Below are 21,379 nucleotides of genomic sequence, written 5' to 3'. Positions count from 1 at the left end.
TAACAGTAAGGAGGGTGGTTGAGGCCCTGTGTGCCCTGATAAGAATAACCAAGTGTACCATTACTCTTCAAACAATCAACCTGGTAATTGGGTATTAATTATCAAGGCCAGAGTCATTAAAATCTATAAATGGAAACATCTATGTAAAATAACTATAGAATAGAAATACCACTTTTCAAGAGATTTCCAATTCACCTTTCTTCTCCCCTCCCCTGCATAGTTCTTTATCTCCTACAATCATGCTGTCCATTACTCCCAAAACCTTGACACAAGGAAGCTTTTCTAGGATTCCTCACTTGGTTAATTTTTTTTCTAAGCCTTAGTGCTAAGACACCAAATTCATACACATCCACTCACAAAAAGACTGTCTAGATTTTCTTTTTAAGGAACAATAAGAGGGAAGGGAGAATTATCCAATTAAAAGAAATAATTTATAATGATGTTGAATAAATTGTAAAAACACATTTTTAACACTTTTTAAGAAATTTGACAAGTTGAGACTTATTTCTAAAATTTTGTAAATGTAAATCTCAGCTCAACAAAATAATGAACACATTTTCTTGCACCAACTTTCTTAATGATAAATGGATAATATCATGATTTTTCACCAAAATGTCAATAATAGATCTTCTTGACCCTTCGTCTGTGTCTGATCATTCTTAATCTCGCTTTCACATTCCACTATCGATTTAACAATGCCTACTGAGAATAGGAATTGACCTTTGGCATCTTCTCAAACTGACCAGTGTTGTACCAATTAATAGGCGTGAAATCACACTGCCTGACGAGAAAAAACAAAAAATAAATCACTAAACTCCCTTTCTCTACTAAGTAGACATTAAAATATTAAATTATATTAAGTAAATACCTGACAAAACCATTAGTAGAGTATGGAAGAGTGTTACTAACATGATAGCTACATCTTAGAGCTTCCCAAAATGCAAAGAAATTAAACCAGAGAGCAGTAGCCCAACTGACCATTCCATTCATATTTTTGGTGGAAGTTTACATAAGTTCATTAATATTAATTTAACCTTGTTTCAGTAATTACAAGAGGTGTTTTCAATTTAAAAATAAAAGGGTTTACAGAAAAGAATTGTCTTTTACTACTAAGTGGAATTTCTTGTTTACCTCAAATAAATGTAAATTTTGCAACGACTTTATTCTGTAGGAATTACCAAAATTTCTTCAGGATCTTTCTTCAACTGATGCCGACCTGCCTTGGAACAGAGCAAAAAACCGTTTTCCAAACATAAAACCATGTATGTGCACTTATTTTCTCTGGTTTTAGCTGTGGAATGTTTTAACATAACCACAAAATGCATCTTAGCATTTTATATTTCTTAAGTATATTTTACAGCATATTAATTGAATTATAATAATGTGTTTTGTTAGCAGCAACTTTCAAATTGTGTCTCCTTTGCTTTGTTAATATTTATTAAAGTTAATGTACATGGTTTCAGCCTGTTCACACACAAGGTTCACTTATGCAGGTGCAAGAAACTATAGACCTAATAGTTTTCTTAGCTTTGTAATTTAACCCAAGTAACAAAACTCTCTAACATCTTTCTACAGACCTAGTTTTCAAACAAAAAGAGAAAGTTCATACGTAACTTTGTGCATAGTTTCTCTTAAGAGCATGGCCCTGTTTTCTTATGGAATATAAAAAATGCATTGCAAAATATTCATTAAGATCAGAGTTCTTACCAGAATTAGTTTTACAAAGGAGGCAGATCTGTGCCTTACCATAATAAACATGGCTTCGTTTTTCAATTCATTTAGAAAAGAAACCATATTACTGCTCTAAGAATTTACAGTTATGTGAAAGAAAAAACATAGCATTCCTTGGTAAATAATAATAAATGTCTGATGTATTTTTTAAGCAGATGTTTCTTTCTATATTCTGATTTAATACACTTTACATTAAGAAATAAAAAGTGATATTTTTGATGTTTTGAAATATTGACAATATTATTTCAAAATCTAAAGTTTTAAAATATTCCTAATTTTAGAGGTGACACATAATTTTTTCTGTTTTGTGCCTTTTCAAAACTGTATTGGGGAAAATTCCATACTTAAAAATTAAACTGTTCTATCTAGAAAAACATGGACTTAGAGAAGGATACAATCATAGAATGTAAAATCATAATATATATGTATAGAACTAAATGGACCAAATTATGATATCCTCTAGAACAAGAGGATAACTGAGTCATGAAATAAATTTAAGGAAACATGATATAAGAGATAGTAATCTAACAGAATCTGTTAATTCCCGGTATTAGAATAGGATGAAAATACAAAAAGCTTTAATCCTAAAATCCTTTCTAGAACAAAACAAATCATAAGTAAATGACTTTAAGAACAGTTGACAAATAAGACATTATAAGAAATAAGAAATGTTAGTATTACATCTCTAAATTTCTATGGCATAAGCTTTCTCAACAAGTCCTTTTGTTTTTAATTTCAGAGAGTTAACCTGGATGAGATGCATCATAAGTTTAAGAGACATGGAAATTCTCATGTTTTTATATTCATCTGTACCTAAATTTCTATATTATATCTATATTCAGTATTTTTTAATGGAGTTTTAGAGGAAAGATTTTTAACTGTCCTCTTAAAGAGTTGGAGGTCCTATAAGAAATAATTTTGTTAGGTAAAATTTTATATTTTTCCAGAATTTTATTACAATAATTTATTGATTTAATAATACATAGTGCCTTCTGTATAGTAGAAAAGCTAAAAACACATGGATTCTAATTGAACCCCCTGGGTTGCAATCCTGTTTACCCACTATCTTAGTGACTAGACATATTAATTCAATGGTCTCTATCTTTTAAGGTTATTGTGAAGATAGATGAAATAATCATGTAAATTACTTTTCCCAGTATTGGAATAGGGGAAGCACTCAATAAATGTCAGTTATTAGGATTGTTAGTAATCAATAGATTGCTTATTTTTAAAAACTGCTAACTTTCTGAGCGAATAAGATTTAGTGACATGCTAAATGTCATTTAGGGTCTCTAGTCTGGAGATAACAAGCCCAGTTCAATAGCCTGGATTAAAAGGCAGGCTATAAACTCAGCCACCTCTATGGTCCAGTATACCATCCTCTACACCCTCCTGACCCCCTCCCACACACACACCAAACAAATGAGATGTTTAGACAAAATATATTCTTCCATTGTGCTTGCAGAGAAGCCATAAAGCTGAAAACAAAATTTTTTTCTCCTTTAGAGAATGAATTCATTTTAATAGAGTCTGAATTTTGGCTTGAGCCAGCTAAGTGAAGTGCATTGTTTCCCCTGAGTAATGTAGGAAGTAGGATTTCAAATATCACAGTGCATTTTAGAAGATATTAGCTTACAGGGCTTTAAGATACTAGAATTAGCAGCAAATGCTTGCAGAAGAGATTTGCAAATCTCTGACGGTACACTATGACCTTCAGAAATGTTCCAACACCATGAAGAAAAATGTAACTTATTGTTCACTCAAATAGTTATGAGCAGGCGTATCAAGTGAATAGAAACCTGATGGCTTCCCTTCTAAGTTATAGGACTAGCCACACTGTCATTAAAATAGTTAGATCATACCAAATTCAAAAATCTTTGGGACATAATCACTTGTATAAATTTGCTTAAAATTTTTCTATTTCTAATTTAAGCCCATTGGGCAGGTCTTTATAATTACTAACAATACAGCTAAGTCATTTTAACATATAACATCTGCTTAAGTTTTAACAATGTAAGAACATGTATTGAGTTCTTACTATAAACTTTCATTTAAGTCTTCCTTAAGGGAAGTATACAAAATAAATATATAGCTATGTATTATAGCTGAAATAACAAAGGAGTAGAGAAGTTAAGCAATTCACCCAAGCCCATACATATGGTAGACAGATCATCTGGAATTCAAATCCAAACCCATTTATCCATTTTTTTTCCAGTTTCGAGCACCTTCCCATTGAGGTTTTAAAATTAAAAAAAAAAAAAAAAAAAAAAAAAAAACCTTCAATATAACTATGTAGTTATAGATATTTTATTTTTATCATTTCCATGTCTAGTTAAAATTAACACTGGACATTGCAATTATAATACCAACTTGTAAAAATACTCAGGAAAAAAATTTTTTAAGACTTTGAAAAAAATTAATGAATAGAGGGTATCTAATTTTACCGGATCTTAAAATAGTCTAAAGAATAATAATTAAAAGTTCGATATTAAAGAAAGAATGATCAGATATATTACTGAAAGAGAATAAAAGTCCAGAAATATATAGAAAAATCTAATGTATGATAAAAGCAGTGTTTTGAATAAGGAGAAAAAAGGTAGATGGAATGTTAAAAAATCAGGATTGTTTGTTGTTTTAAATGGCAACAAGCAAACAAACAATAAAAGATAGATTTTACTTCACTCCATATGAAAAATAAATAAATAAGTCCCAATGGATCAAAGATTGAAATGCTTAAAAGCATTTTAATAAATAAAACACATTAAAGTTCCAGACTAAACCATGAATGAATTTGTGAGGATAAGAAAATTGGTGACAAACACATTTGCATTAATAGTACAATGAAAATGAAACCATAATGAAAAATAATGATAAATTCGATTACAAAAAATATAAATTTTATATGTGATAAGATAGCTAGCTAGATTGACAGAGTCAAAGACAATAATCTAAGAAGAAAATTCTAATACATATGACAAAAGGCTACATATAACCTTTGTATTTAATATAAAGTATTTTTTAAATAGAAAAGTTATATAATAGGAAAAGACAGTTAACAGAAAACATATTTATAATGGCCAATAAACAAGCAAGAAATTCAATTTTACTTATATTTAAGGAAATCAAAATGAATAGTGAGTTATCAAATTGTATCTATCAAAAGATTATAAATTAAAGTGTTTACTAGTATCTCATGGTAGTGAAACAGAATTGTTCAAAATTTTTTGTTCAGAACGAATTGATCTAATTAGAGAACAATTTGAGAATATCTTTTAAAAGTTGAAATGCACAATATGATTTGGGAATTTTATTGCTGGTGATACATTCTACAAAGACACTCCAATATAAATACAAAAAGTTCAATTATATTTACTCAGCATTTTATAATAACAAAATAAGATTAACTTAACTCTTTAAAGATGACATATTCAAACAATAAACTACTACATCGCTTTTTAAAATAATGAGCTAGGTATCTTTGTTTATGCTGATATGGAAAGATATAATCAAATGTAAAAAGCAATTTACAGGATAGACCATATATTATCCTATTTGTATTTAATTTTCTATGAACATGTATAAAAAATTCTGGGAACATATGCAAGAACATATTAATAGTCATTATCTCTGGGTAGTGGAAATATGGGGTAAGCCGGAACTTCTACTTTAGCTTTACACCCATCTGTAATGTTAAATGTTATATCGTGAACTCTTTTGTATTACTTTTATAATAAAAAGAAAAATAGTGGCAATTTAAAATTGAATTAGTACTAATTTCTTATATTTTCTTCCAGATAATAATAACAGAGTGAAGCTGATAGCTGATGCTAGTATTCCAGGATCAGATTATATTAATGCCAGCTATGTTTCTGTAAGTTGCTATTTTTATATAGTTTATATTTTTGTAAAACATAATTCTGAAATTTATTACTCTTCCAACTATTCAAAACACCAAATTTATTACACCCTCTATGGATTTTAATGTGCCAGTTCTTTCCAACAACACTAGGTAACCCCCATTTTATAAATGGGGAAATGGAGGCTTTTAGTAGAGATTTCAACCTACCAACAATCAGTTCACTAAGAAGTGGCAGATCTACAACTTCAAGTTACATATCCCCTGGCCTTTCTACTATTTCCTATGTGTTTTAAATGTATTGTCTGCATACAATGAGGTCTACCAGTTACTCTTTCAAAAGAAAATTAAATTAGTCAAATAGTCATGTTCGTATAATATAAAAATTTACTATGCTCTTCTTCCTTTCTAGATTTGCAGTCTTTCAGGGGGACTACTATGCCACATTCTCTTTTTTACCCTTAGCTACTTGTGGAATGTGAACTCCATTGTAGCTACTCAGTAAACATATCTTAAATGAACCAACATGGGGGAGAATTGTGACATGCCTAATGTACCGTCTTGCACAAAATAGATAATAAATTCTGAATTGGATTGAAAATTGAATGAAACCAAATTATTTTAGGGATCTCACTGTCTTCCTCTCCTTCTCCATGGCTCTTTTGTTCTGGCAATGCTCATCACTACCGTGGGTACATGGAAATGTTGTACGCACCCAAACCTTCACTAGAGTTGACACAATTGTGAAATCTCAGAGTAGGAATTGCCTCATGGTTAATTCAGCCATTCGCCATCAAAATCTTTCTTAAAAATTTCCGATAATTAGATGTTAACCTATCTCGGCATTGATTCATCCACTTCCTTCTAAGGCAGGTGATTCCATTCCTGATTAACTCTAATACAATTATTTTCTTATGAGATATGTTCTCTTATATTTTCTCCCACAGGCTCTAATTCTAATATATAGAAATGTTAATCATCTTTATCATGTGACCTTACAGGTACTTAAGGATTTCCTCTACTGCTCACACTCGATAGATTTTTCATTTTTCCTCTTATTTGTGTATCTTCTCACCCAGGTCTGCCATTCCCTTTTGTCCCATTGGGGCCCTGTTTATGTAATGCTCTGTCCTTTCCCTAACATCAAACCTGTGTATCTTGTGTCCCATTACCACCAAGACACTGTTGGGGGAGGAGACTCACTTTAATTCTATACTGGGTTGATGATCACTCCAAAATTATAATCATATGTTGGATCTTACTATGAAAGGAATAAATAATGTGAAAATATTTAATTTCTTAATAGGAGAAGTGATGAGGGGACAGTGGTTGGAGAAGTTAAGGCAATCCTTAGAATTTCATCTGTTTATACTAGAACTTTGGTATTAAAAAACACAAATTTACCATTGTATTAACATACTTTATACCTTTAACAAATGATTGATTTTTTTTTGAAAGTGTAATTCCTCTCTAAAGATTTTGGTGAAATCTTGTGCTTAATTTTCATTGTAATAAAAATTCCATAGCATGTTGAAGTTTTATCTTGATTTACATATGATGTACATAAGCATTTAGATACTTAAACTTAATGCTCTCATGATCATATGTCTCGTGATACCATAGAATAGGATGTGGAACAGAATCTTTGCTTGGAATGCCAGGACCAGATGGGACTAGACAAAACCTCAATACTGTAGTGGCTTTCACTTCTCCATCTCCAGATGTAGGCAGTCTTCACCTCAGAAAGAATGTCTAACACCTCAATTTCCCCCCATTCTCATTTTTGTTCCATGGTACCTCCATCTGAAAGTTCATGAACATTGTCCCAGGAAAAGAAGATGGAGGCCATTTACAAATAGATTCTGGGTTCCTATTTCTTTGGAAGCTAGAGGGAAAGGAAGGAGAACTATCAAGGGAGGTAGGGAAGAACGCAAAACTAATGTTAAATGGAGAAGAAAAAAACTGAAGTCTGGGAAATGTAAAGGGGGAGACCAGCAAGTGATCTGAGGGATAGACTTTCAGGCTGGGAAATTCCAGACCAGGGTCTGTAACAGGATAATGTACCATCGATGCACCTACCCCTCTACCCTTGGCTGTCCTTGGGAATTATGCTCCTTAAGCGAGGACTCACTGAGCCTAGAAAACGTTGATGAAGAATGGACTGTAGGAGAAAGGTAGAGAAGAAAAAAGATACTGTATCCCTGAAAATGGCTACTAACTATACAAATGTTTTCAAGAGAGCTAACAGTAAGAACATTATACAATAAGACAAGAGGAAGTCCCCAAATCCTCAAAATTATCTCTCCTGTCAACCAGATGCCTAAAATTACATTAACTGGGGGATAACTTTTTTCATAATTAGAGATGAAAGATGAAATGTTATCATGCAAAAGAGCCATAATAACATCAGAAACATCAGATTTGTTCCCATTTTGATAGATTGTAGTACTTAAGGACATTGAGTCCCTGAACAAGTGAAATGCAAATGATCAGGAGAAACATTTTATAAATCAATCAATTGCAAGTTAATTATCCTCATCCTTGAAACACTTTCTTCATTTGGCTTCCAGATACCATTCTCTCTATTTTCCATCTACATATAGCTTTTTGACTATTTCATGTCAGTCTCATTGATTCTCTTTTCAACTTGACTACCAAACATTTAAATTATCTACAGCCCAATCCTTGAATTTACTTCTTTTTCCCAAACTCATTTCCTTGGTAATCGCATTCATTCTCATGATTTTAAGATCTGCATGCTGATTACTTTCGAATGTATGTTTCTGGCTTAGACTTCCTCCTGAACTCCAAACTCACATACCTAATTGCCTTCATGATATTCCCACTTGAATATCTAACAGGGAATTGCAGTTTAACATATTCATAATGAATTTCTAAATTTCCTGTCAAAGCTATTCATTCTGAAGTCTTCCCTCATCTTCCTTTGGAATCATTATCAATTATTATCAATTATTCTACTTTTCTTACACCCAGTATCCAATCCATCAGCACATTCTGTTGGCTCTGTCTTCAGAATATATCCACATCTTATCACTTCTCAGCATCTTCATTGCTATCACTAAAACTTGGTTCAAATAGTACTATAACCTTCTAATTACTCTTCTTCTTTTCTCTTTTACATCCTGATAATCTGATCTTCTTACAGACACCAGAGTAAAACTGTTAGATTATACAGTGTATATGTTCATAAGCTTTCAACAGCTTTCTGTATCAGAGTAAAAACCAAAGTCTTATAATTACCTATTAGGACCTAAAACACCCTTATCCTCTCTCAGACCCTGTGCTTTCTAACATCACTTTTTTTTTTTGCCACCACCCCTCTAAATGCCACTCTAGTCATTTACTGTTCTTAGAACAATGCAGACACATCTCCCGTTTCATACTATTACTCTTGACTTTCTACCTAAAATCCTGCAGGGCTTACTCTCTTCCTTCTTCAAGTCCTTCCTCAGATGTCAACAATGAGTTTTTTCTGAACACTATTTTCTGAAAGCATTCTCTCAAAGCACATTATCACTTTTTAAAGTTCTATGTGTTTTGCTTTTTTAAATAGACTTATTAATAGACTTAACTTCTATTTCCCCTAATTAGAATGTAAGACAAATAAAGATAGGAATTTTAGTGTCTTTTCTCAATGAGAAATCTCCAGCTCCTAAAATAGTGCCTGGCATATAGTAGGCACTCAAATATTATTTGAATGGAAGAATGTGCATATTTTAAAAGACTGTGAAGAAATCGATCAAAGTTTTAATGGTTCTTTGTTCTGGGTAGTGAGATTACAGGTGAATTCCACATTCTATTACATATTTTTCTAAATTTTTCAAACATTATATGCTGAAGATATTACTTTTTTAACCTAAAAAGTAAACTCTTACAATGTAAAATAATTACATAGTCAGATGTATTTCAACTGAGACTGGAAAAATAGAAGTGCTGTAGCATATAATGTATTTAAGACTCAAGGTTTTTCCCAGAGACTGTCACTGGCTAGCATTGTGATTTGGGAAAAATTACCTAAGGTGCTCATTATTATTTAAAGTAAACTAAACTGGTTTGAATAGAGTGTAGGGTCTCTTGATATTTAAAATGTGTATTATTCTTATACAATAATATATTCTCTGACTAGTGAGATAATTCCAATTTACAAATAAATTTTACCTTTTATTCCTATTCCTTCAAATATTTTGATGGTTGGAATAGATGTTAATTCCATTTCTATGACCCTCTATCAACTATTAATTTATACCTTTTTAACCCTTCATTTCTTTCTCCCAGCCTCCCAACCTCCCACCCACTCTGGTCATCACCATCCTCAATATTTGTGAGTCTGTTTTTTATTAGCTTGTTCTTTTTGTTCTTACATTCCACATATAAGTGAAATGATATGATATTTATCTTTCTCTGTCTGACTTATTTCACTCAGCATAATAACTTCTAGGTCCACCCATATCATTGAGAATGGTAGGATTTCATTTTTTTTTTTATCGGGTGAGTAATATTCCATTGTATATATGAACCATAACTTCTTTACCAATCATCTATTGACGGGCATTTAGGTTGCTTCCATATCTTGGCTATTGTAAATTGTGTTGCCATGGACATACGAATACATAGATATTTACAAGTTATCATTTTGGTTTTCTTTGGATAAATACTCAGAAGTGCAGTTGCATAGTTAATGTCTTATTGAAATATTGGAGATAAATTTTAAGAACTGTTAGTTGTATAGTATATCACATTGTGAGGTTAAAATTATATGTTGGAAATTTTGAGTAATATTATTAAGCATTCGAAATACACAATATTTAAACTATTAGATCATTTTACAGCTACTATATTTTTCATAAATTGTTCAAACCCTAAAAACTGTTGATGCAGTGTTGTAATTATATCCTTTTAGGGCTACTTATGTCCAAATGAATTTATTGCTACTCAAGGTCCATTACCAGGAACAGTCGGGGATTTTTGGAGAATGGTTTGGGAAACCAGAACGAAAACATTAGTAATGCTGACACAGTGTTTTGAAAAAGGGCGGGTAAGTTATTTGAAAACCTTTTCACAAAATGTTATTTTACAGTTGTGTTAATAAATTTGTGACAATATCAGCTAATATTGTGAGTGTCATCATTAACTTGGACATCTATAAGGCTGTTTTAACTTAGTAGTAATAACTGTGATATATATTGGTATAACAATGGTCCTTATGACAGGTGATTTTCTCTGAATACAGATCAGATGCCATCAGTATTGGCCAGAGGACAACAAACCAGTTACCGTCTTTGGAGATATAGTGATTACAAAACTAATGGAAGATGTTCAAATAGATTGGACCATCAGGGATCTGAAAATTGAAAGGGTAAAAAATGGAGGGGGTAGGAACATGATAGTAAATATGAATGCTCTAAATGTCTAAAGTATAATTAATTACTAGAACTATCTCTTGCAACAATACCTATATATCAACAACGCTTTCCTATTATTTTCTAAACAGAAGGTTTGAATAGGTATCTGACTTTAATATTTATGTCACTGTGTTTAAATTTCAAATCACATGGTTAAAGTTTACATTAATCAATTAGCATCAAATTCTTAGAGAGACAAAGGAAGAAAAAAGAGAAAACAATGAAATTACTAGGTTTATTTTATTTGATAAACTGTATTACTTGACTTAAAACAAGAATTTTCCAAATCACTTGTCTCTACCTACATCCTAATAATTTAATGTTATATTTAATCCAGAACTAATACAGAAGAGATAGTGTGGGATCCCACTTTATCAGTTTATATAAGTGCCTATACACTCTGAAAATAATATAAAGATCTTTATACTTTCTGACGTTATCAGACACTCAATACATATGCTTTTAATAATTTATTTAAGTTTGGGGCTTAAATAGTTTCAAACTCTATTCTAGTGCTACAAAATGTTATGCTACATTTGAACATAAATACCCTATATTATCTTCTCTTCGCAAGCTTTCTAATTGTTTCCATTTATACTAAAAGGAAATTTTCCTTATTATAGTAGTAATAAAAGCCTTTTCTTATAGGGTAAGTGAAAATACAGTTTCTTCTGTTTGGTAAATAGTAGTTTTTAAAAGATCACCTTCCAAAGCTAGGACATCAGCTGTCTTCCAACTTAATTGTGGTACTTCAATAATTGTATCAGACTTCTTTAATCTGTCTCTTTGTCTAGCATGGGGATTACATGACTGTTCGTCAGTGTAACTTCACTGCTTGGCCTGAGCACGGGGTACCTGAAAGCAGTGCCCCTCTAGTTCACTTTGTGAAGTTGGTTCGTGCAAGCAGAGCACATGACACCACACCTATGATCGTTCACTGCAGGTAAGAAAGAAATATTATTAGAACCTTATATAAAACACTAGAAATGGCTTTTAAACTCAATGTGGTCTTTTTATTATCATGGTACTGTTGATTATTTTCTGGCAGAAGTTAATGTAGATTAATTACAGCTTTCACTTCTCAGATATTTTACTGGCCATAACGAATAAAGATGTAGCTTTATGAAAGTTCAGATGGCAGAAATAAAATGAACAATGAACATATCTAAAATTAAGAAAAAAACACATATATAACTAGTACAGGAATTTTCCTGAATTCTTGACCGGATTATGTCTCTAAAGCCACTTTAAAAATGAAAAAGTATAGCCTATTATTTATTGTATATGTTTTTATAAGCTATTATGAATTTTATAAATAATTATCTGCTCTTTCATTATTTCAATTGATATTAGTATACTATTGTAATTTAAACATTTTTGTAAAAGCAAAAGAGAGTTAAAAAATAAAAGAAAATGAACTTTAAAATGAAGATCAAGTTAAGTTGTAACCCAAGTATGATTCCAAATTTTTACAAAGCTTTAGCTAATCAAATGTCTTCTTTTGACTAAGTCTGTGAACATGGTTAATAGAATATGACTATAAATTGAAATTTTTCTCATTCATTATTTATATTGGTATTTAATACTCTTAATAATAAAACTTAAGGCGGTTAGTATTCAGAGATTTTCTGTTCAGATTGATAAGATTTATGTTTTCTAACATGATATATCTAAATTAATTTTGACTTGAGTCTCTTCAACCATTGGAGTTTGGAGATTAGAGAAAAAGTGAGTAATAATATATGGTTTATCATTCCACTTACATAAGATACCTAGAATAGGTAAATTAATAGACACAGAAGGTAGAATTGTGGGAGAGGGAGACGGGGCATTATTGTTTAAATGGGTACAGAGCTTCTGTTTGGGATGGTGACAGACTTATGGAAATAGTGGTGAAGGCTGTACAACAGTATGAATATGTTTAATGTCACTGAATTATACACTTAAAATTGTTAAAATGGTAAATTTTATGTTGGGTATCTTTTACCAGAAGCTTTCTCTGATGACCCTATCCTACCCTATCATCTTCTATCTCCTTAACCTGATTTATCTTTGTTGCCCTTTTTACCGCAAACATTCTATGCATGTTTGTGCACCGGTATTCTCCATCCTCTAGAATACAAGCTTCATAAATGCAGGGACTTTGTATTATTCACTGCAATACCTCAGATGTCTAGAACGATGTCTGACACTCAAAATATATTGAATGATGTAATGACTGATTGCTCTGTTCAGACATATGTGTATATGTGTTACCATAACCAGATTTATGTTGTAATGCTCACTATTCCTTACATCAAATTATAGGATATTTATAACTTTTAAACTCTCTACTTACAAAAATGGCAGTTTTGTGTTGTTTGAAGGAACATTTATAAGAACATTTATAAGGTAACCTTTCAAATGTCTTTTTTATTTTTCAGATTTACTTCTTGTATTAATCATTTAAATTACCTAAGAGTCTTTTCTTTTTAATTGAGTTTCTGAAAAAATCTCATCAGATTTATCAGTTAACAGTTTCTGTGTAACACATACCTGTCCTTGAGTACTTAATTAACTTTTTAAAAGGAAGTAGTTTTTCAATTTTATTATCTATAGAAAGTAAAATTCTAGGGGAAAAAAGTGAAAAGAACACATGAGAGGCTATTTCAATAATGATGCGCAGGAAAGCTGTATAGGTTAAATATTTAATATTTTTAATGTTTAGCATTTCTATCAATTACCAAAAATATGTTCAATACAAAGTTTCTGGTGTTAAGAAATTTTTAACATTTTTAAAAATCTTTTCCATTCTTCTCCAACTATAGCCCCTAAAATATTATGAAAGAATAGGAAAAATTTAACTTATTTTTTTTAAAAACTCAAATATTTGATAATTAATGATAACTATCTTGCCTTGTATAAAAAGTCTTGATAACAATATAAATCCAAAAGACATCTACTTTCAAATATAAAAAAAGAACTGTTTAGAATTATTATCATAGCTCATTTTCTTCATCACCATCAACATGAACAACCGTTTACTGAATAATTTTCATGTAATTTCACTCTGTGGCAGTGCTGGAGTTGGAAGAACTGGAGTATTTATTGCTCTGGACCACTTAACACAACACATAAATGATCATGATTTTGTGGATATATATGGACTAGTGGCTGAACTGAGAAGTGAAAGAATGTGCATGGTACAGAACCTGGTAAGATATCTAAATTGCATGTGATGTCACCTGTAGAATTTCTAGATGAGAGGATCTTAGTGGCAGTGATCTGGTTGGACATGGATTTCAAACTGTATTTGCACAGCAGATACTCTCTTTTCCTACATTTTAAACTTCCTAAGGTTAGGAGGGGGTGGCTTTTGGAAGGCAGATGCTGGAGAAATAGGAAAATAAAGTCCATTCATCAGTATTGCTACTTGACTGCTCATCCTAACTTGTTTATATGGATAGGCACGTAGAAAATAATTCATAAAATGGATTTGTCTTTGGCATTAATCAAGTTTGAGGAACTTAGGAAATGAATCTAATCAATCTCTTTGTAAACATGCTAAAAGTTATATTGGGAAAAAGTTTAAAATATTGACTGTTAGGAGGTTCTATGTATGTCACTTGTCCATATTTATCCCTATTATCTATTAGTACTAACAATGATTTATTATATATTAACCAACTAGGAGTTTGGTTTTGTTTTGATTTGGAGGCAAAAATATTTCCACAGTATATAGATTTTTCTTCATTAAAAAGTCATGTAATAAGACTAAAAACCTTCCGTTGAGTGTCTGGTGGTTTCCAGGTGCTATATTACATTCTGTACATGTATTATCTTATTTAATTCTTATTTAATCCTTTATTTGTAAAGTAAGTCCAATTGAACTAATCAACAGACTAGGTATTATTGACTCTGCTTTACAAATAAGGAAGCAAATGTTCCAAGTAATTAAGTGATATACTTAAGGTTATACTATTAATAACTGTCAGAGCCAAGGCTGTCCAACTATAATATACAATTCATTCCTATCTTTATTTTTGGCCTGGAATTCATCTGCTATAAAATAGAGATTTTCTCACAGTAAATATATAGATCGCTCTAACAGTATTTTCCTGAGTACGTCCTAGAAAACACGAGTGGCATCACAGTCATTCCAAGTGTGCAAAAACAAGTTTTTTTGCTAAAATTAATCTGAAAAGGATGTTAAATTGATTTTCTTAGAATTTTTTAGAGTGCCTGTACTAATGTATATTGAAAATTACAAATACAGAACCCTTGCGGGCAACATTTCCCAAACTTATATGATTGTGAAATCCTTAAACCCTTCTTTACCCCAGAACCTATAATGCCATGTCATGGACATTCATGTGCTTATGAAGATGTCACTGTAGACCTTATACACCCAAATGTTTTAGGCTGCACATCCCTTTCAGGAAAAATGTTTATGCATTCAATATGTAATGTATGTATTTTTAAGATGTAGATTGTACAATTATGTAAATTATTAAACATACAGAATAAAATTGAAAAACATAAGATATATGTCAGATATTTAATAATTTGAAAACCTTGCTAACTGTGATGGCTTCATATTATCATTAGGTATTTTTAAAAGATAAAATATATACTTAGCACAGGATAATTCTGTTTTTGTAGTAGTTTTATATACATATCTTAAATTATTTTTAATTTTTTAAAAAGTAATCCAGCTTACTACAAGATTATTCTAGGAGTGCAAAAAATGTCAGCTCTGTCATTATATTATCATTCATTCATGCTTGCATTATAAATATTATCTTCAATCTGCAATCTCTTTACGGGAAACTTTTTAAGCCATATCAATTCTATAACAATTAGGTAAAACTAAGTAATGTAATCCATATGCATCCCCTTATATGCTAAAGGAAACAAATGAGTGAAGTATTATTCCTCTATCAGGATACTTCAGAAATGCGACATGACTTGTGACCAGGGTTGGCTTCATGGATATGCCACCTGTGCAGTCTCAAAGGTCCCCATGCTCAAAAGGGCCTTGCACTTAGTTTAATGTTTACTGTCACTGTCTTAAGATTCTTTAATAATTTTTGAGAAAGAGAATTCACATTTTAATTTTTGCTGTGGATCCCAAAAATTATGTAGCTGATTCTTATCCAGGGGTCTTATAAAGGGTCTAATATCAATCTATTAATCATTATTAAAACACATTTTTTTATTTTTAGTTAACAATAAGGATAAATAGAAAGCTGATATTTCCCTCCCATTTGTTTGTGGGTAAACATGTGCACTGATGATCAATGCTTTTGGCATTAATTGAGATTGGTTGGCTCTCTTGGAAAGGACAGACGATGGGACTAATTGGGATATTGTCTCCTTTTAGAGTCTAGAGTCAGTCTACAAAGAATAAAAGTTGAAAATATTTTTGCCAACTTTGTGGACCTGAACTTTGTAAAGAGTGTGTTCAATAATGTCTCTTATTAATTTCACACAATTTAATACTTAATATATGCTATAAACATCACACGTTATTATGCTCGTTTAACCAGCTAGAGTAAAATGTTGAAGTTGGGTAAAAAAATGGAAAGAGTTGGAGAACTGAGTTCAGAACCAGCTAGAAGCTTGTTCTGTGACTTTGTTTAATTAACTTCTAGCTAATTCTCTTTTTTAAAATAGCCATGTTATACTTTTCACAAGTTCATTGTCAGTCCTAAATAAGAGTAGGTATCTAAAGGACCCAGCACGCAGTAAATGTCTGAGAAGAGTCTGCTGGATTCCCTTCTTGCTGCAAAGGTGGTACTCCAAATCTCTCTTTCTTCTAACTTCATTCCCAGGAATAGTGCTCTTTACTGTCTTTCCTGTGATGAAAAAAGGAATGACCAACCTTGGCTCTAGTCCTTATAAACTGACATTGCCTTGCATAAGAGTGATTTCTTACTTTCTTCTATTGCACTTGGGAGTGATTCCAATTTGATATTAGACCCCTATGTAGAATGTGCATGTCTCAGCACATACTACAGTAGCCACGGACAGGGGTTGGGAGGTGGGAACCTCAGGAAAATACTGCCACAAAAAGGCACCAGAGGGGCAGGACCCAGACCCAGGAGGGAGCTTTATTATTCACTGTCTACCAAAAACAGTTCGTAATGGCCCCAAGAGGGTTGAAAAGACTTTCTGAGAGAATGCAGTGACATGACATTCTGAGGTATGATTGGTGCTTCAAATAAGGGTTCATCTGGTTGAGTTTCTCTCCTGCTCTAGTTCTCCTGAAAACGTACTCATGTGAACTTCCAAGGTAGAGAAAAAAAACTAATGTATTTTGGGTGCCTAGTTGTTAGGCAGGCACTTTATGTATGTTGTCCTTTAAATCTTACCGCGTAGGGTTTGTGATCCCCCAATGAGGAAACTGAACATCAAAAAGTTTAATTCTTAAGGTAACATCTCTAGAGAAGAAACTGGAATTGTATTCTTCACTGTCTCTTTGGCAATGACACACCATGGCAGAGAGATCTTGGAAAATGTAGTGCTGCGCCGTGAAGCTCATTCTGCCCTATTGGCAGAGTTTCCACCCATCATTCTTTCCAGTGGAGAAGATGAGAAGGAGATATTCAGAAGCTTCACATGCCAAATGTGACTTCAAATTCAAATACATTTTTTAAAGAAATATCATAAATTTAAATTATCATTGTTTTCAAAGAAATTATATTCTGTCAAGATATTTCTGCCAATAATATTATGCATTGTGTAATGTACATTTGAAAATATTCTTTTGGAATTACCTTGAGAGGTAATTTACTAGTCATTTCAGTAGAATGTTCATTACTTTACAACAACACTTCACTTCTTACCAAATTTGAAATATGTAACTGGATCATCCACTTCACGTACAAAGCTCGATCCCTAACAACTTCTGGATGTTCTCCAAATGAAATCTGTCCTTAAATGGTAAAGATTGACTAGCCATAAAAACTAAATGAGACTAAGTCAACAAACATTTATTACACAACTACAACATGCCAGGCACTATGACAGGCAATGGGAAATCAGCAGTGAATAAGAGACTTCTGCTCTCATAGAACTAACATTCCAGCAATGAGATGTTTGTGGAAACATTTTGTAATCCATGAAGAAATAGATATTCCTAATAATGACCAACAATTTCTGAAGACAATTTCAGTAAGGAGTTCCAAAAAAGTTTTGTGGTTTAGTAGCAAGGACAAATATAACCTCTTAAGATGATCACATTAGAGGACATTCTATTTAAATCAGTTCTCTCTCTGTCTCTCTGTCTCTCTGTCTCTCTCTCTCTGTGTCTCTCTGTCTCTCTATCTCTCTGTCTCTATCTATCTATCTATCTATATATACACACACATATATACATATATATGTATATATATATACACAGATAGATATAGATATAGATGATATAGATATAGATATACACACACGTGTGTGTGTGTATAGATATATATATCTTAAACTTTTTTATTATATTTTTTTAATGTCAGGTTTTAATTTCCTATGTAAAAGTGAGGGTAATTTTCTATGGCTGTAACCTTAACTGCCTTTGAGAAAGTCCAAACTCAGAAAGCTGACAAGTTGCTGAATTATATTGAATAAACTTAACCCAGGTAGTACCGAACTGAGCCCAAACATTCAGATGAAATATTAGGAGTCCTTGTCCAGTATCTGGATGTTTAGATATTTCAGTGGTCAACTGCCTAGTATTTACAAATAGAGACCAGATACTTGCCATTAAGTAGGCCAAATATCAGGTGATTAACAGAATTGTTAAACATAAATGTGCTCATGGCACATGGATATGCTCACCCACAGATTTTGAAAGTAAATTTAGCATCTGCATTCCAATAGCCATTCTAAAAAGAAAACTATTTTAAAAATTATTCAATTAAGACTGAATAGGAAAAAGAGAACTTCTAAATTTTAAATAATCTAATACGCCACTTTTTTGTAATCACAGCAGGCAAAGAACATATTAACACTTGGTGTTTAATTATGAGTATTTTTTTAAAGCCTTGAAGCTATAAGAAGATACAAGAATTTAGAAAACCTTAGGTTTGAGATGGCAGAGAATCATTTATACCCATAGTAAATTCTGTGTCTCTAACTTGGCTATTTAACATTTGTTGAATCCAATATTACTTTTCATTCTAACACTATAACTCCCCTTATAAGAAAAATGTCCACTCCATCCATTTATTTAACCACTCTTTCTTTTATGTGTAGGCACAGTATATCTTTTTACACCAGTGCATTCTGGATCTCTTATCAAATAAAGGAAGCAATCAGCCCATTTGTTTTGTTAACTATTCAGCACTTCAGAAAATGGACTCCTTGGATGCCATGGAAGGTAAACAGAGGCAATCTGTACCCAACTTACTGGTTTGCCATCTATAGTAGGAGTATTAATTTAATAATAACCATATGTTGAAGATGTTTTCAAAGCTAGGTTAGTGCACTTATCTTTTTTTTTTTTTCATTTCTAATCCAAGTTAGGATAATAAGAGCCATTTCCATCTGCACATTTAAATCTTTTGAATAGTTAACTTTAATTCTCTCTTGTAACATGTTACTTTATGTTATAGGTGATGTTGAGCTTGAATGGGAGGAAACCACCATGTAAATATTCAGACCAAGGAATACGACTGGAAGACATTCTCAAATCCCAGGGGCCAAAATTACCCCCTCATTCTTCCAAATTGAATGTGCAAATTAAAAAAAAAAAATCTCTATGCTTCCCTTATTGTACCTTACTAAATGTATTGACATTTTATGACTAGTTCCAATAAGTAGTTAATTCAGGATAGTTATTTGTTTTGTACAGAATAAATATGCATTTAACATATGTAAGAAAAGATATCCCACAGATTTTTTGAGGTCTTCCGTATTTTGGGAATGAGCCAAATATAAAACTATCATTATATTAGCATTAATGTTTCAATATGAATTTTCCCTACATACTGGATTTAATCTTGAACAAAAGTGGTAAATGTTGATTCAGTAGTGTTATTTTGGCCTCCAGAGTGTTGATGTTTCTTGTGGATAACTTCCAGGACTGTCATAATGATCTGTACTTCTATGTACGCCCCTGTGTTTTGAATCCTCTGTTTTATGAGTGCTGAGATATCATCTCATGATCTCCAACAGCTGAACAGTAACCCCTGACACTGCAGGGATTACTTAGCCTTTATACAACACACAGTAGCTCTTCAGGGACACTTAGGGCTATTTAAATTGCATTGTGATCTTTAGTTTGAAAAAACAAAAAGAAACATTAAACAGTGCAATTGTTCATACGAAGCTATTGAGTGCTTTTCTAGCCTGTCTACATTTGTATATTTTCAGGCACAAGCTGTACCACTATATTGTATAGTTAGATGTATCAGAGTATTTGTCAGATAGAAATATATCCAACCTAATATTAACAATTTTGAAGGGTTTCTTCAGCAGAACTGTATAAAAAACAATAATTAAAATGTGTAATGTGTTGTGAGCTTGTAAACTAATGATATGCTGCTGTGGTGCCAACAGAGACTTTTGAACAGATTACAAAAAATGATCTTTATTTTATTTCCCAGTGTTGATTATTGAAAGTGTATTTGGTGGTACTGAAAACAAAGAAGTTAACCAAGTTACAGCAAATTAGAGATTTTTTTAAAAGAAAATATTTCCACCTCCATTTTTGTTGGTGACAACATACCAAGTTTTTAACTATGTGGTATTATTCTGTCACTGATTTCAATTAAGAGTCATATTATAAATACATTATTCTATTTCTTCTATGATAAAAATTGTATCCTTTTCCTATTTCTCCCAGAATATAAATATAGAAAATGTGATGGCCAATAAAATTGAATTTTAAGTAATCAAGTTACTTTGCAACACGATTTCAGAGGGACTTATAAATATAAATTTGATTTTGTATCACATATTAAGATATAATCGATAATTATAATATAATGAAGTATATTATATGTAAATACAATATAATAATATAATATAGTATAAATAATTAAGATACAATCATTTCCCATGGTATCCATAGATAGAAAGTAATTTTTAAATCAAATTCATTATTCAAGAAATTCAATCTTTTAGTCTTGTAAGCAGTCCTAATTCTTTTTCAGGGCAACGAAGTATAAATAATTATAATCCACCCCTGTTCCAACTACCATGTTCACTCTATAGAAAGTTACAGAAAACAATAAGATATCATGATAACTCCACAAGATTCAAGCTGGAATTAGTTCTTCAGTTTGCTTCATGTGTTGGTCATTGAAAATGTGTGGCAAGCCAGTACTTATGAATGTGGGTTTCTGTATTCGTGGAAGATAGTTAACAACCTGCATTGGTGAGGTTACTTTTTAAT

The 21,379-nt window shown here is 31.7% G+C and overlaps 1 protein-coding gene across 1 annotated transcript in view; it reads left to right on the top strand.

Moving 5' to 3' along the window:
- The window catches only part of PTPRQ (protein tyrosine phosphatase receptor type Q), a 165,738-nt gene extending 146,002 nt beyond the window's left edge, over nucleotides 1-19,736 (top strand). The window contains exons 38-45 of the mRNA XM_016132460.2: nucleotides 1,172-1,262; nucleotides 5,526-5,602; nucleotides 10,509-10,643; nucleotides 10,839-10,964; nucleotides 11,805-11,953; nucleotides 14,069-14,204; nucleotides 19,237-19,360; nucleotides 19,596-19,736. Coding sequence (XP_015987946.2) covers nucleotides 1,172-1,262; nucleotides 5,526-5,602; nucleotides 10,509-10,643; nucleotides 10,839-10,964; nucleotides 11,805-11,953; nucleotides 14,069-14,204; nucleotides 19,237-19,360; nucleotides 19,596-19,633 — 876 coding nt within the window. The 3' untranslated portion in view covers nucleotides 19,634-19,736. The remainder of the gene's footprint in view (nucleotides 1-1,171; nucleotides 1,263-5,525; nucleotides 5,603-10,508; nucleotides 10,644-10,838; nucleotides 10,965-11,804; nucleotides 11,954-14,068; nucleotides 14,205-19,236; nucleotides 19,361-19,595) is intronic.
- Nucleotides 19,737-21,379: the final 1,643 nt, after the last annotated feature.

Source organism: Rousettus aegyptiacus, unplaced genomic scaffold (assembly GCF_014176215.1).
Source record: "Rousettus aegyptiacus isolate mRouAeg1 unplaced genomic scaffold, mRouAeg1.p scaffold_m13_p_2, whole genome shotgun sequence".
Lineage (NCBI taxonomy): Eukaryota > Metazoa > Chordata > Mammalia > Chiroptera > Pteropodidae > Rousettus > Rousettus aegyptiacus.
This window is presented reverse-complemented; position numbering and strand designations above follow the sequence as displayed.